This window comes from Pezoporus flaviventris, unplaced genomic scaffold (genome assembly GCF_033815535.1).
Source record: "Pezoporus flaviventris isolate CSIRO_AGI_PZ_B2104156 unplaced genomic scaffold, CSIRO_AGI_Pfla_v1 ptg000025l, whole genome shotgun sequence".
Classification (NCBI taxonomy): domain Eukaryota; kingdom Metazoa; phylum Chordata; class Aves; order Psittaciformes; family Psittacidae; genus Pezoporus; species Pezoporus flaviventris.
Genome location: NW_026892573.1, coordinates 16571728 through 16586596, shown reverse-complemented (window position 1 = coordinate 16586596; position 14869 = coordinate 16571728). Strand labels below are relative to the sequence as shown.

The following is a 14869-nucleotide window of genomic DNA, read 5'->3' as shown; positions in this document are numbered from 1 at the left end:
AAACCCTTCTGCTCAGAAGGTAAGGTAAGTAGGGGACAATTTGAGGGTATGAATAAACATGCTCTTAGACTTTGAAGAGGCAGATAGTTTGTGCTTCATAGGGTGTGTAGGGGGTATTAATGAACCTTTCTGACTTTAGTCTCTCATTAAGAAAATTAGTATCTTGAGCTTGTGTATTGTAGGATTAAAATCATAAGTAATAGTCTATAAAACAGTAAATGTAGTAATATTCATATCATATTGGACGTTATTTCTTTACAGTTTAAAATATAAAGTAGGTAATGATGATAAGAAATTTATTTAGGGCCATTTAAAAAAAAAAAAATTGCCCTGAGATTATTTTCGGGGTTTTAGTGTCATACTTAATTTTTCTCACAGGAAGGCAAGGTTTTACTCTTAATTAGAGGTGAAAGCTTAAAATATGCAGATAAGCCTTTTCATTCCCTATTACACTACCACCACCACACTTCTCACTAGCGCATTAATGCTGATATTTACCAGTGGCTTTCTTCCATTATGAATATTTAGGTCTGTAACATTTGCAAAGATTTTGCGGAATTTCAATTCTATTAAATGTAATGGAAGCTGCACTTTAAAAATCTTACTACTTATTTTTTTGTCTCAAGTAGTTTAAAATTTCTCTGTCTTCGCACTTCTTGGATTTCATTTTAAAATTTACACATTAATTATTACATTACCCATGTATTGGGTCGTTCCAATCAACGCTGTAATAGTAGTACTGTAGCTATATTTTAATTGTTTTATTAACTGTTAATATATGGTTACTTATCTATATTTTTAATATCAAGTGGCCATATAAATCACTGTTCCTGTTTTCTTTCCATTTGAACTTTTATATATAGTATTTTTCTTTATTTTTTTGCAGGGCCTGAAGGAGCACTTTTTGAACATTCTGTAGAAACACCACTTGTGAAAGCAGAAGCCTTTAAACAGCTTAGGTAAGAATTAATACATAAAAACATTAATAAGTAAACATTGTTTACTATAGATATTCATATTTTTTCTGAACATGGCGTTTTCAACAGCATTTGCAGAACTGTAATTCAAAACAAATACTGTTTTAAATGAAAATTATACATTGCTCTGCAATTTTGAACAATATTATGAATGCTTTATTGTTGGTGGTGAATATTTAAAGCCGCATAATATACTGTGGGAAGTTTTTCAGTAAACTTCTATTTTTCAGCTTTGAAAACCTTAGGTGTGACTTTTTCTATTATGTTGCGATAGAAGTTGCTTGTCTGCAGCAGGTCATTGGCGTATAATTAGTCAAGATTTTTAGGAACTACTGTCAGTCTGAGGAAACACTAGTAAGAACACATTGGAAATGTGCAATGCTCTGTATGAGTGAAGAGAAGTTTGGGGTGAGAAAATCATTATAAACTCCTTTGCATGTTTCAGAGCCCCTTAATTCAGGGATAGCATTTCTTTCTGCATTATTCTGTGTAATTTTGAGTATCCCAAATTAGCTTGTAAGACGTTGGTTATGATGAGGTAATAAACTCAAATTACATTCTGTTCGTGATCATGTTATGTTTGTTTTTAAAAGCCAGTTCAAAGAAAGGTTTGAAATGAAAGAGGATCTCTTTAAGAAGTATACTTCATTCCTTGGTAGTTTGCTACTTTCTGTCATAATTTCTCTTCTTAGGGTTTTTTTTTTCTCCAATAGGGATAACTACTAGAGAGTCATGGAAGATGATTAAAGTTTTCAAAAACTGTCTGTATCTTGGTGACTGAATTTTCAAATTGAGAATGGCAAATGAGAGGGAGACCATTAAGATACTTCTGTTAATTTTTTCCTTGATATTGAAGATTTACTTACAGTAAGATATGTGTGCATTCGAAGATCAAATGAGCTCAAGACATTAGTTTTTACATGTTGATGTCCACTTTCAAAAGTGTGTGTCTTCTACTGTGGTAGAATTCGGATGTGACAAACTTTGATCAATATGTAGGATTATGCATTGTAGTGAACGTTGCCTGATTTTGTAGGGATTGGATTCATTATGTTGTAGATTTGTCATCTGTCATTATCTCAGTTTTTATGAGTTAGGATGTTGGATTTTGTAATTACAAAGACAAGAATGTCTGCAAATTTTCATTGGATACATATCAACTCTTTTCTGTGGTTATTTCTTCACTTCATATGCATCATCAATTAATTTTTTAACAGACTTAAAGCTAATAGTTTTATCTTACATTCATTATATTGTAGTGAATTTTAAGTTCTTATCTGCACTTCATTAAAAAGCAATTACACTGTTTCAGACTATATACAACTATTATTATTATAAATTTTTCACCAGTTTTGAAATAGGACATAATTTGAAGGCAATTCAAATTCATTGAGATTAATTCAAATAACCTGTAAAGTTCTCCTGCATGGATGAGTGGCTTCTCTCCCTTGTGATTTTTACCACAATTATAAACACATGTGTTGAGCTAAAATGTTGCTATGTGTTAGCAGAGCTCGAGTGTAGTTTTTAAAATCTCATTCAGTTCTGTCTTCAGTTAACTTAAAATAGTGGGAAGTTCAGATTCTTCCAGAATTTACAGAAGTTTGCTAAGAATTATAACGTCAAAGAAACACCTACATGGCCACATCAACACTGACACTTGCAACTGACCTTAGTATTTGACGTAAATCCTAAGAGCTGCTAAACACCTGTGCTAGAGGGCAAGTTAGCTTAACCCTAAGAAAAATGATGACTATTAGGACATGAAGCTGTGCAATGTATACACCACTCACTCATGTCCTGGCAGGCCCTTACCCAGTTCAAAGCACCTTGTTCCTTTTATTCTATATATTTATTTATTTTTCCCTGTCATAATCAGCATCGAGTCTGAAAGCAGAGATGGCAGTGATTCTATGGAGGGCTTCTGGGGAGCATCAAGAAGCAAATGCATTTGTCTGCAGTGCAGATGCTAAGTTAAGATGTAGGCAGAAAAGAGCAGTTTATAAAACTCATGCTGGAAAAAGGTTACTTTCAAGGGTAATCTTGTAAACAAAATTCATGCATTTTGTTGTGAAAGAGTTCAAATAAGTTTACCAATGAATGGTTATTTCTTAATGCTTTATAAATATTCTGTTTCATTCCACATTGTTAAATACAAGAAACTACCTACTGAAAAGCTTCAGAATGAAAATTTAAAATGCCATTTTAAGTATTACTTTTCTATTTTAAACTTGAATATGCTCCTTTTCCACATTAGGGTTGTGAGTACCAAGTTATAGGTAATATAACCTATTTGCTCACCTCAAGCCTTATTGTCACACTTTCACTGTCCATTAATCTTCTTCTATTTTTCCTCTATTTTTCCTTCAGTGGTTATGCTGTACCATGTGAATATGATATGCTAGATAAATATGATATGAAGTGCCATGGTATGCAGCATTAAATATAGGGAATACTGCTTCAAGAAAACCCATCCACTTCAACTGTAGTTGCGTGTTTCAAGGAGCTGATTGGAAAGCTGTTAATGCTCATAACTTTTCAGCTAGTGTCACATGAACAGAGGCCATATTCACTCTCTGTCATTCAGATTTAGGGCAGGACTGGAAACAAAGCTGACATAAATGGCCTTCTGAATTAAACATTCTGCTGGCTTTCCTGTCCAAATGCCGAATTTCAAGATAGACTGCTTTTCTGGGAACAAAGAGATAAGTGTGTTAGAACATATCTTTTTATAGCTAAGTAATGGAGACAGAGAAATGCAATTACACTGCGGTCAGTAACTGTCTTTTCATTCCGTAATTTGAAGGAAACATATAGAGGCCTTTTCAGTCTAATAGACTGAATTCATGACTCACCCATAAAGAGATGTGCTTGCACTTACTTCCAACTGGTAGGAAGAATTACAACAACTAAAACAGAAATTTCAAAAATGAAGCTTTCCTACGTTTAAAATAACATTGCCTACTTTTTAATTCCTTTCTTGGATTTCTTATATCTAAATAAGATACCTAGTTTCATTTACAAAATATACGACTGTAGTACCAGCAGAGACCTATACACAGGGTCTCGCACATAATAAAATTCTGACAGACATCCCAATGGCATGCTTATAGTCAACAGGAAGATTTTGATGTATCTGGGAAATAGCCTATGCAGAAAAACAGCACTGAGGAGTTACCTCATTAGAATTAGCCAATTATCATTAATAAGAACAGAAATATGTCTGGACTCCTACTTTTCCCAGCAATTCAGTTGCCTCACATAGTCGAGTGCCTACACATCTTCCAGGTACAGAGTTAGGCCATCAATCAGCATCCCCAGGTCCTTTTCCACCAAACAACTTTTCAGCCACTCTTCACCAAGCCTGTAGTGGTGCATGGGGTTGTTGTGGCTCATATCCACGATCTAGCAATTTTTATTGTTGAACCTCAACAAGCACCTGTTTACTGGGTCACATCTCCTCTCCTGTAGCTGAATCAGATCTTCCGTATGGTCATGGGACTACAGGAGAGCAAGCAAGAGGAAGCACAAGTTACTCTTGTTTAGGGCACCCATCCAAGAGCCAAAGGATGCCAGGGGTTTTCAGTTACAAAAGTAATCCTGGAAGCAGAACCAGATGAATGTCCTGGCCTCTAGCTTGTCTCCTCTTTATTTGTTCTATTTCTTCCTGGATTATTTGGTTGTACAAAGGCTTGCATTCAACACAGGGATTGCCACAATCCAGCTCTTTACGCCTGCCGAACTGTTTCATAGTCTGGTAAATGAAGGTAATGGATACAGGTTTAATTTCCCTCAAGATGACAAGGGAACTGAACTGATGCTTCATAATTCCTGGCTGAATAGCAATATCAGTAGGATTGTGATATATGTAACATAGGTTTATGCATATTATAGTATTGATTATTTTTTATCAGGTCTCCAGGGGCTTCTATAGAATTTAGCTGCCACCTCTAACTGAATCGCAACAACATTTTAATGGAAAATGGGTACCTTGCTTTCCAAATGAAGGAATTTAAATAGAATTATGGAAGCTCATATTCAGATACATATCTTGTAACCCAAAATGTAGGTGGGAAAACTGTAACAGTAACTAATGGAACTAGCAGATGTAGAGAGGGAAGTTTATAGAAATTTCCTAAAAGCCAGCTTCTCCACAGGTTCCATGTTAGTTACTGGAAGTAGCCTCTTGTATTCTTGAGAGCTTCATGCCAGCACACATACCCTTTTATATCCCCAGTTATCAAATAAGAATCTTGATGTGAAAACTAGTGTCTCAGTTTAGACATTTTTCCAATCTGATGCCAACGTAGTTTTCTAATAATTTATAGCACTTTAGAATACTATTTGGCATTTTATGTTATTCCTTCTATATTTTATATCCTTGAAAGTTTTGTCATTTTGATATTGTTCACTTCTTGTGATCTACGTGGCTAAGGCAAAACAATGAATGAGCGAAATTCTTTAAATCTCAAGCAATGTTTCTGAGCTGAGCATTCACACGTTTCCCAAACTTAGGGAAATGTGCTTACAAAAGTGACACCTTTCCATTTATTAACTAACTGTATACTATGCATAATTAATATAATGCTCACAGATGCGTACTAGCTTTGCTGTCATATTTGCTGCATATGGATGTCTGACAGCCAGAAACTGTTTCTTCTGAGCACAAATCCTGTGAGAATTAACTCTTGGTACAGTCAGTTTGTGGTATTTTGCCAATTCTTCAACTGAGGGTTTACATCCAAGTTCAAAAGTGACCCACAGCTTTGCACCCTTCTTGGATTTGAATAGCAGTATAGCAGGAATGCTGTCACTCTTCCAGAAATCAACTTTTGTTAGAGTATCATTATAAATATATATATAAAGTGCTATCCAAATGTGGGTGTATTCTGAAAAGACTTCAGTAATTCCCATAAAACAAGATGGTTTTTAAACAAACGTATAATATTGGCATTCACTGAAACTTGAAATATATAATTTTAGAAGCATTGCTTCATATTTTAATAAAATGCCTATGTCCAGTGCTTAAAAACATAAAAATATATATTTCCTAGCTTGTGAACTACATGTTATAGAATATTGATAATTTGAGGGCATAATTATGTATCTTTTAAGTATTTGGTTAAGGTAAATTACTGTACTGATGGATTGCTGGTAGACCTTCCTATCTGTATATTCAGAATAAATATGTCCCCTTTAATTTTTACTTCTGTTATGTGGCATCAAATAACTCCATTTTCTTATGGCTTCTACTTTACTGCGATTCTTTATGAAGGCTTGCTTTTATCCTTTCCACTACCCACTGATGATATGATTTCCTTTTGCACTTGACGTATTTGCTAGGGTTAAACTGTGTAATAAGACAGAGAGAAAGGCTGGAAACTGAAGTTGGGGGGGGCATATGGTTACATGAGTAGTAATTATGAAGGAAATCCAGTAAGAGATGTATAGAAGCAGCCAGGGTAAAAAACATTTGCTAAATCATTGCTTAATCATAGTTGTAATACTGATGCTTACATGCTAATTGCCTAAAAATACCATCTGACTAATTGGAGTACAGTGATTTTTATTTGTACTCATTATGCAAATCAAAAGCCCAGTCAGTCAGAGGAGAATGAATTATGCAATGGAGAAGTAAGTCGACGGTTATGATTCGGTATTTGTAAAGCATCTCTGCTCCCTGACTGGTGAGATATTTCTACTGCAATGTAATTTTTTGAGCCCTGGCATTAATATGCTACATATAAATTTTCATTCATATACTTTATTTCATTCAGGTTAACTAAGAATACCATCAAATATTTCTTTGCAAGCTTAAAAATTTCTTTCCATTCATCTGATGGACTCAAATCTGTAAAAAGCCATCATTTATAATGATCAGATGATGCAGGATATCATATTTATTACATTTTCAGAAGCATTTCTGACTGGGTATCTCAAACTGTCTTATTGGCAAGGGCTTGGGTACTACTTCACTTACAGCCTTCTTTTAAGCAGTGAGTTTACTTGAAAATATTAATCCTAAAGTGAAAAGCATTTTCCAAGCACAATATGCTTTCTCTGTGTTGCATTACTGTCTCTTTGTGTGCACCTATATAGTTGCAAAATCTTGTTCAGTGCAATTTAGTTTACAAACCGTAGCGCTTTACCTGTGGGGCATATATATCATTTTACATATGTATCATATGACCATGGGAAACCTCTACAGATTACATCATCCTGCCTTCTGTAATTCTGAATCTGAAGTCTGTCCTGCTCTCACAGAGGTTTCACTCCTGAGGTAGGAGGGACATTTCACAACAATCTGTTTCCACATGGATGTGTTGGCAGTCAGAGCTGCTCTCCTGAATTCCTACAACACGTTTCTTGTTTCAAAAGACTGCTGGCCTTTGAAACCTGTTAGTGATAGACAGGTACATCAGGAGGAGAGGAAATCCATGCACTGACGTTAGTGGCCTTTTCGCAAGGTAAGGTCTCCCTGAGAATACATGCAGGTTTCTGCTTGCTGTCAGAACGGGCTTTCAGTTTAAGACAGTCAGGTAGCAGCTGATGCTCTTTCTAAAGCCTCAGGTTTTCAGAGATGTCACTTAACACATTAAGATCAATAGGAGTCATTTCTGCTGCTTGTATGGGACAGTCTTGTGTGGGACAGTCATATATCTGCAGTGCAGAGACCAAAGTTTTAATGATTTTCTACACCAACACTGTTAAACTGGGTATTTGACAATGTCAGTCTGCTCAGTGAGGTTGCCAAGGGAACTTGTCATCAGTGATTACAGCATACTCCACCAGAGAGCAAGCTACCATGAAGACACCTTACAGATGACCCCTCTAGCAATATTTGTAAGTCTATAATTGTGCTGTCACTGGTCTAAGACTTAACATTGAGCTGGGTAGAGTATCCCTTACATTATCTTTCACCTCATACCTCTCTGCACCTATATCAGACAGGAAACAGGAGTCACCTACCATGAGGATGTGCATGTGGTAAACACCAGAAGAAGAAAGGGAAGCATTTCCTGATAACAGTAATTCTTCCAAGATATATTGTACATATGCACTGTTGCCACTCTTCACTCTTTCCCCTCTGCCTGTGTGTGCAGTTGTGATACTTCAGTTTTGAGGAATCTGATGAGAGTGTGGCACATTCAGACACTGTACTAATGAATCACAAGAGGGGAAGGGTGTAACCCAATTGTCAGCCAAGCCCTCTTCACTTGAGTGTTTCTTTTAATGCAGAACAAGTGGAAACTGTGAGCAGCATGTACTGATCAATGCCAGTTACTTGATTTTTTTCTATGCTTCTGCATATTAAAGAAAAAATTGGTTGAGATACATAAAAAAGTCATGGCAAATTTAAACAAGGAAGATAATTTTATGAAAATACACATAATTAAAATACTAACCTGATTTTTTACAACAGTGATGCAAATAGTGTTATGAGAGTAAAATTTTATAATACAAGAAGTAATTATTTAGTACCATTAAAGTCATTTGAAAAAGATAGCCATGCTTGGAACATCTGTGATATGCCAGATTCAATCACATTCAGTGGGGCCTTGGCCATTTTTAATTACCTGGAGAGTCAGCACATCATAAAATCCTAAAATTGAGGTCATCACAGAGACCTCTTTTGAATTAGCTCTGCTTACCACTCTTTATCACAACTGTCAGTCTTGAGAGAAGCTTCTATTTTAATCATACAACAGTTCTGATCTTTAGTCTTCCTTCCTTCAGGAGCTCTGCATTGAGTGACAGTGGACAAACAGGCAAAAATACCTCAATATTTAAGATGGATGGAGAACTAGTAAATACATAACTACACCATAATAATCATATCATCTGTGGTTTTTTAAATAGGTTATAGATGCTTTAAATTAACTTTTATAGTCTTCTGAAAATGCTGTTAAAACTGGGCACTGGTTTATTCTCTTTCTAAGAGAACGTATAAGTGCATCTGTCTTAGTACTTTGAATATTTCTTTCATATTGCTTACATGAACTAAGTTCTGTTAACCAAAACCTTGAGAACTGGAAACATCTGTTTTTCAAGTCTGGCTTTGTAATTGTGCTTGTGCACAGAGATCACCCATAAACCGTTAGCCGTGTTGGTGCCTGCTGCGCATATGCTGAACAATTCCTTTGAATCCAGAATCTCTTAACTGAGTTTTACTGTCATCTGTTCCCACTCAGATTTAGAACATAAATACAGAACAAATTTGGAACACAGATTTTCTCAAGAAATATAAAGAAATTATGAGAATTTTTTAAATTAAAGGAATATATGCTGAAGAACATACTAGCTGACATCTTCAAGAGCATTTAATCCCAGCATTTAAGACTGCCACCCAAAAGGAATGGAGTGCCTCAGGGATCTGCCCTTTGTCCTTTATCATTTTTAACATAAAACAAAATAAGCTAAAAAAAAAAAAGTCTTCTTTAAAAATCAGCCACTCTTTCTGTACATATGGAGTAGGGTTTAAAGATAAAAATCCCCTCATCTGTATCTGCCTAACACTTTGGCTGATCCTAAATGATTTATTCACTGTTTGTGCATGTGATTTAGCTGATAATTCAGCACAAACTTGTGGTTACCATTTTGCTCTTACATATTCAGGCTGAACTCATACATCAGAGTCCAGACCTAGAGGGTCATCTCAGATGCTCATCCAGATTTAGAATTCCCCTCTCTTCAAGCAGAAGCACTCATTCATTCATTCATTCATTCATTCATTCATTCATTCATTCACTGAAGTGTGAAGGGATCCTCCTACAAGCCACCCACACAGATTCATTTTCAGAGACTGATGCATGTGGAGCATGGCCCCAGGGGTTTACAGCTGCTCAGGCAGATAGTTCGCATGGAATTGATTCAACTCATCTCAACATCTAGTGTAGCTATGTACCTCAAATCTCATCACCTCTTGGTGGAAGGCAACAAGCCCCATTAGGGCGTATTACATTTTTATCCTGACAAAGACACTGAAACTACGTAAGACTAATTATGCCCTAGCAATGCCTATTTCTCTTTGTTCATTTTGAAGGGTGCACAGGGGATCACCTATATTCCTCGCTATAGGCAACTACATTTTTTTAAGGGAATCATGCACTTATGCCATGTTTCGTTTCTCTGAAGAAATAAAAACTCATCATAAGAAATAAGTCCATGCACTGTGCTGGGAAATCAAATCCCGGAGTAAAGCTCTTCCACTTATAACCCTATATTCCATAAATTCATCAAAAATGTTAATCATAGTTTATATAACCTTGTAACTAGGATTAGCAAATGCCGCCAGTTCCGGGCTCTTATTTGATATCAGGCACAAGGTAACGAGTCCTTGCAAGCTAATAATTAGCTTGGAGGCCCTGGCCATGCTAGAACTTTGTCTTTTCACAAAAGTCATAGCACCATCATATTTACCTAAAAGAAGTGTCTTTTCTTTCTAAGTTGTAAATAAACGTAACTGTCTTATACTCACTAAAGACTTTGAGAATTTCAAAATACAGTCTTAATGTTTTCATTGCTATCAATTTCTGGACCTCTGCTTTCTTCAAAACCTTCTGTATATCTTTTTTACATCAAATTCAGGGTTTTTTTTTATACTAATCTCATTAACTGTGCATCTGCATACCATGCTTGTATTTACATTTATATTTATCTTCTACAGTTGTTCCATTGACTCCAGCAATTCTTGTTCTGAGGGTTTTCCTGATTTTCTGTACTGTTCTGGACCGTTGATCTCCAATGTCTTTCTGTAATTTACTTCGTTCTTAAAGCTTGCAAATCTGCAACTTTGTATGCGGAAAACAGCACAATCTCTCATTTCTTCAAATCTTGAGTCATCAAATTGCCCACAGCCTGAAGCACAAGAGAGGATGCAAATCTTATATTGATTGTCATCATCATTAGAGGAACACAATCTAGTTTGTTTTCTTGGGTTATTCACCTCTGATATTGCAGTACTTAAAATTTAGGAACCCTGATTCTTTAGTAGAGCAAGTAACAGACTTGACTCCACATCCAAGCTGTTAAGAATTGTAAGATTTTAATAAGTTCATGGATAAAATAAATATAGGATTAAACATGGATAAATTTGATCTGTAGACAAATGAATTTATCCATAGACTCTGATTATTATTTTATTTCTATCCAATGATTGGCTAGCCTAAAACTCACAGTCTAAGAATCCATTACTGCAGTGACTCAAGATTCTGTAAGGCCATCTTTCAGCTTTAGAAAATGCATTCCCAATAGGGGAGCTGCTCTTAGTTGAGCCTAGTGAGTATTTGTGATCTGTCTTCTTGGTTTTTCCATTCCACCACCAAGTGGCTTTTCATTAAATATTGACTCCATTGATAGCAATGGGATTTTATAATTTCACTGTAGTTCCACTTCGTTCAGCCAAGCACCATAAGCCCAGATCTGTCATATATGACAGCTGCTTCCTGAGAGTTGGCAGAAAGGGAAATAGGAAAGTGGTTCAGTGGTCCTTTTTTGTCCCCTCCAGAATCGAGAACTCAGCCCTGAAGTGATCAAGTAATGAGGTGCTCCTATGCCTTAGGAACACAGACATCTCGGAGGAGAATCTGATAAACTTTGTGTGCTGCATAAAATGTAGCTATAAAGGCAACAGCAACTTTTTAATAGAGATTTTCTTGATCATACAGAATTCATTACAGATTTGAGAGTTTATTTTATAAGCTCAGTAACCCTACATTATTAGCATTTTAAACTGTGTTGATACTTGATTTAATCTAATTTTCCATAATGAATTATTTTTTAAAAGAAAGAATACTTCAACAGTATTATACATGCCATACAAAGTCCTGTACTGCTATTAGTAGCCCTCTTGTAACAGCTGCTAGTGCTTTATACATCAGGACTGACAGTATTTTTATGTATGTAAATGTCAAGAACATCATTGTCCCAAGGAAGAAGGCTACCAGAAAAAGCAGAACCTACTACATCCTTGTGTAATTAGTAGAATAGCTCTACCATTACTGAAGTATTTGGTATGTTTCATGCATTACAGTGTGTGTTTGTCTATTTTTTATGGATCAGGGATGTTACAAACTACCAGCAAAGCCCAGCACATTTTGAGGCTTTCAGATGTGGTTGGAGACAAAATGATAGACCTTCCAAAATGACATTTTCATTAATGCATTTAAGCAATAAGCAGAAGAGAGTCAAGAAAAAAGTGACTTTTAAAACCAAATTATAACAAATTGCTCCATGATTTTATAGTCTCTAAATTGCAAGACAGTGCCATTGAAGACTTTTTTAAAAAGCCTCAGAATTACTAGAAAAATAAGGTGCTTTATGTGCAGCTGTTTCATTCAGCCAAGTAATTTTTCTTTCACGCAGTTCGTATGTACACTTGCCTCTAAACAGATATTCTCACAGTATGTTGCTCTGAATTCAATTGTACCCTGTTTATTTTCTCCTGATATTATCAGACAACTTTTCTGTATTTTCACAAGGTGGTGGTGACCATCTTCTTTATTACTAGCACAAAATCTTTATCACGGAGAGGTGTTAGCCTTGGCATACTTAAGTTGAAAGTACAGTTCTTGTATCTTGTGCTGCTATGCGTTTTCCTGTAAATCTGTCTGCAGCAAAGTAGCCAGATGCACATCAAAGAAACTGCAAAAAAAAAGTTCCCTTTTCATTTTAAATAATTATATACTTTTGATGCATTAGAAACATACTAGTTTTCATATTACATTTTACTGTGACGTAAACAATAGACTAACTTGGGATTCAGTAGAAGGGACCTGTAGATAAAACAGTATCTACACAGTAGATACTACAGTATCTGTAGATAAAACAGAGTATGCATCCTTACGCAAACAAATCCCAAGAGCAATAGCCCTTGGAAAATGGTTTCTTTGAACTAAGCTACACTAATTGGGGTGATATAGTATAACCATTGACCAACTAATAGGCTTGACAGGGGAAAACGGATGCTGGTTTTCAGTCAATTTTTTTCATTATAGTTCATTTAGTTTAACTCAGTAAAGCTCAGACTTTATCGAAGAGAATGGAAGGAATATGGGAGCCAGGATCATCCTAGGAAGTGATTATTGAACCTTTAAGGGAAGAAATTCAGTATGTGTGATGCAAAATGGTGCATTTTTGAAAGAAAATCAGTTAACAGCAAAAATTTACAGTAGTTATGTCAAATCAGAATTTTGTGCCAAGGCTTAACTAACTGCTGTGTTTCTATTACTGTGCAAAAACTGATCAGGGGAGATTTAATGAGTCATTAGTGTTTCGTATTTTTTGACATTCTGTAAGAGCTATCAGAGTTTACTGTTGAATAATAATAATTCCATGTCCTTAAGATATACGTGGTTGTTGGAACAGGGTGTGAAACTCATCTTTCCTGTTTGTAAGAAGATGTAATTTAGGAGCCATTCCAAAGAAAATGATTTTACAAAACAAACCAGAAATAAGGCATATATTGAGACTGAGACCTCAATCCTGTTGTTTTGTCCTTCTTTGCCTTTGGACATGCTGGCAAGCAACTAAAAGCCACAAGGCAGAACACCAAGATCCACAGCTTTGGGTAATCATGTTCTTCTTGCCACATCCTGATCACCGTCCCCACTTCCCTGACCTCAAAACAGCAAGCTGCTGGGAGATAAGTGACTATGAGTGGAAATTGAGAGCTGGCATTAGTGTACCTGCTGCTCACTATCTACGTCTACAACTCGAGCTTAGTTTTGCTCAGCTCATGTCAACAGGAATCCAGCTTCCTCATAAAGAGAGAAAATGGTTTGAAATTCTGCTACTGCTGAACCCAGGACAACTGGACCATAAATAACTGCTGAGAACCTTTTTTCTGTGTAACTAATGCATGCTTTGTCTATGGTTTGCTTTCTTACAATGTCTAGCCTCATTGCCAGAGAATTAAACTTTCAGACTAATCAAAAAGCCAATATACTCCTATCGCCTTGTGAAGGTTAACATGCATTCAAAAAGCAGGGCTGAAAGCAGACACCTACAGAGAACCAAGGCCAGTTAAGCCCACAGAATCCTTTTAGGTTGCTCTTTGTAAAGATTTTTCTTTTCTCTCTTTTGCCTTGCGGGTTTTGGTTTTTTTTTTTAACTTCATTTCCTACCTTTTCTATTCTTCCTCTGCTCCACAACTTCCAATCACTGCCTAATTCAATTTCTGTTCCCCTTTCACCTGTTCAAAGTCAGACTTGAACTCAAGGGCAGGTGTTCATGTCAAGACTCCTTTCTGCACATCAGACATTATGAGGGTTTCTTCCTTAACAATGTGAAAAGATGTTTCAGTTATCTGCCAACAGCATCTGATGCTCTTATGCCCCATTTTCACAGCCTGTACCCTAAGCAACCTAAGTGCTTCTGTATCCTTATAGACTGTAATAAGACCTGTAGTCATTGCTCTTCTAACTCGTCTTGTTTCTCTCGGGAAACCTGCACGTTTATAAGTTTGTCAGACCTGATGAGATGCAGCCCAGAGTCTTGAAGGAATTGGCTGATGTAGTTGCCAAGCCACTCCATGATAATTGAAAAGTCATAGCAGTCAGGTGAAGTCTCTTTTGACTGGAAAAAGAGAAACATTGCACTTATTATTGAAAAAGGTAGAGAAGAGGACTCTGGGAACTACCGACCTGTCAGCCTCTGCGCCTGGGGAGATCACAGAATAGGTTGTCCTGTTCCTGTGTTAAGGCACATGCAGGACAGGGAAGTGATTCAAGACGGCCAGTATGGCTTCACCAGTGGCAAGTCCTGTCTGACCAATGGGTTGCATTTTCTATCTATTTGCCCTCTTTTTACTTTGTATTCTGCAATCTTTTGTCTTTCCCATACACCTGTCAACGCCTAGGAACAAGTGTGAAGCAGCATCTTCAGTCCTACAG

The 14869-nt window shown here is 36.3% G+C and overlaps 1 protein-coding gene across 5 annotated transcripts in view; it reads left to right on the top strand.

The window, feature by feature from the left end:
- Positions 1-14869, top strand: part of SGCG (sarcoglycan gamma) — an 85802-nt gene that overhangs the window by 57806 nt on the left and 13127 nt on the right. For all 5 annotated transcript variants that reach the window (XM_061457684.1, XM_061457687.1, XM_061457683.1 and 2 more), the window contains one exon: positions 887-959. In XM_061457684.1, coding sequence (XP_061313668.1) covers positions 887-959 — 73 coding nt within the window. The remainder of the gene's footprint in view (positions 1-886; positions 960-14869) is intronic.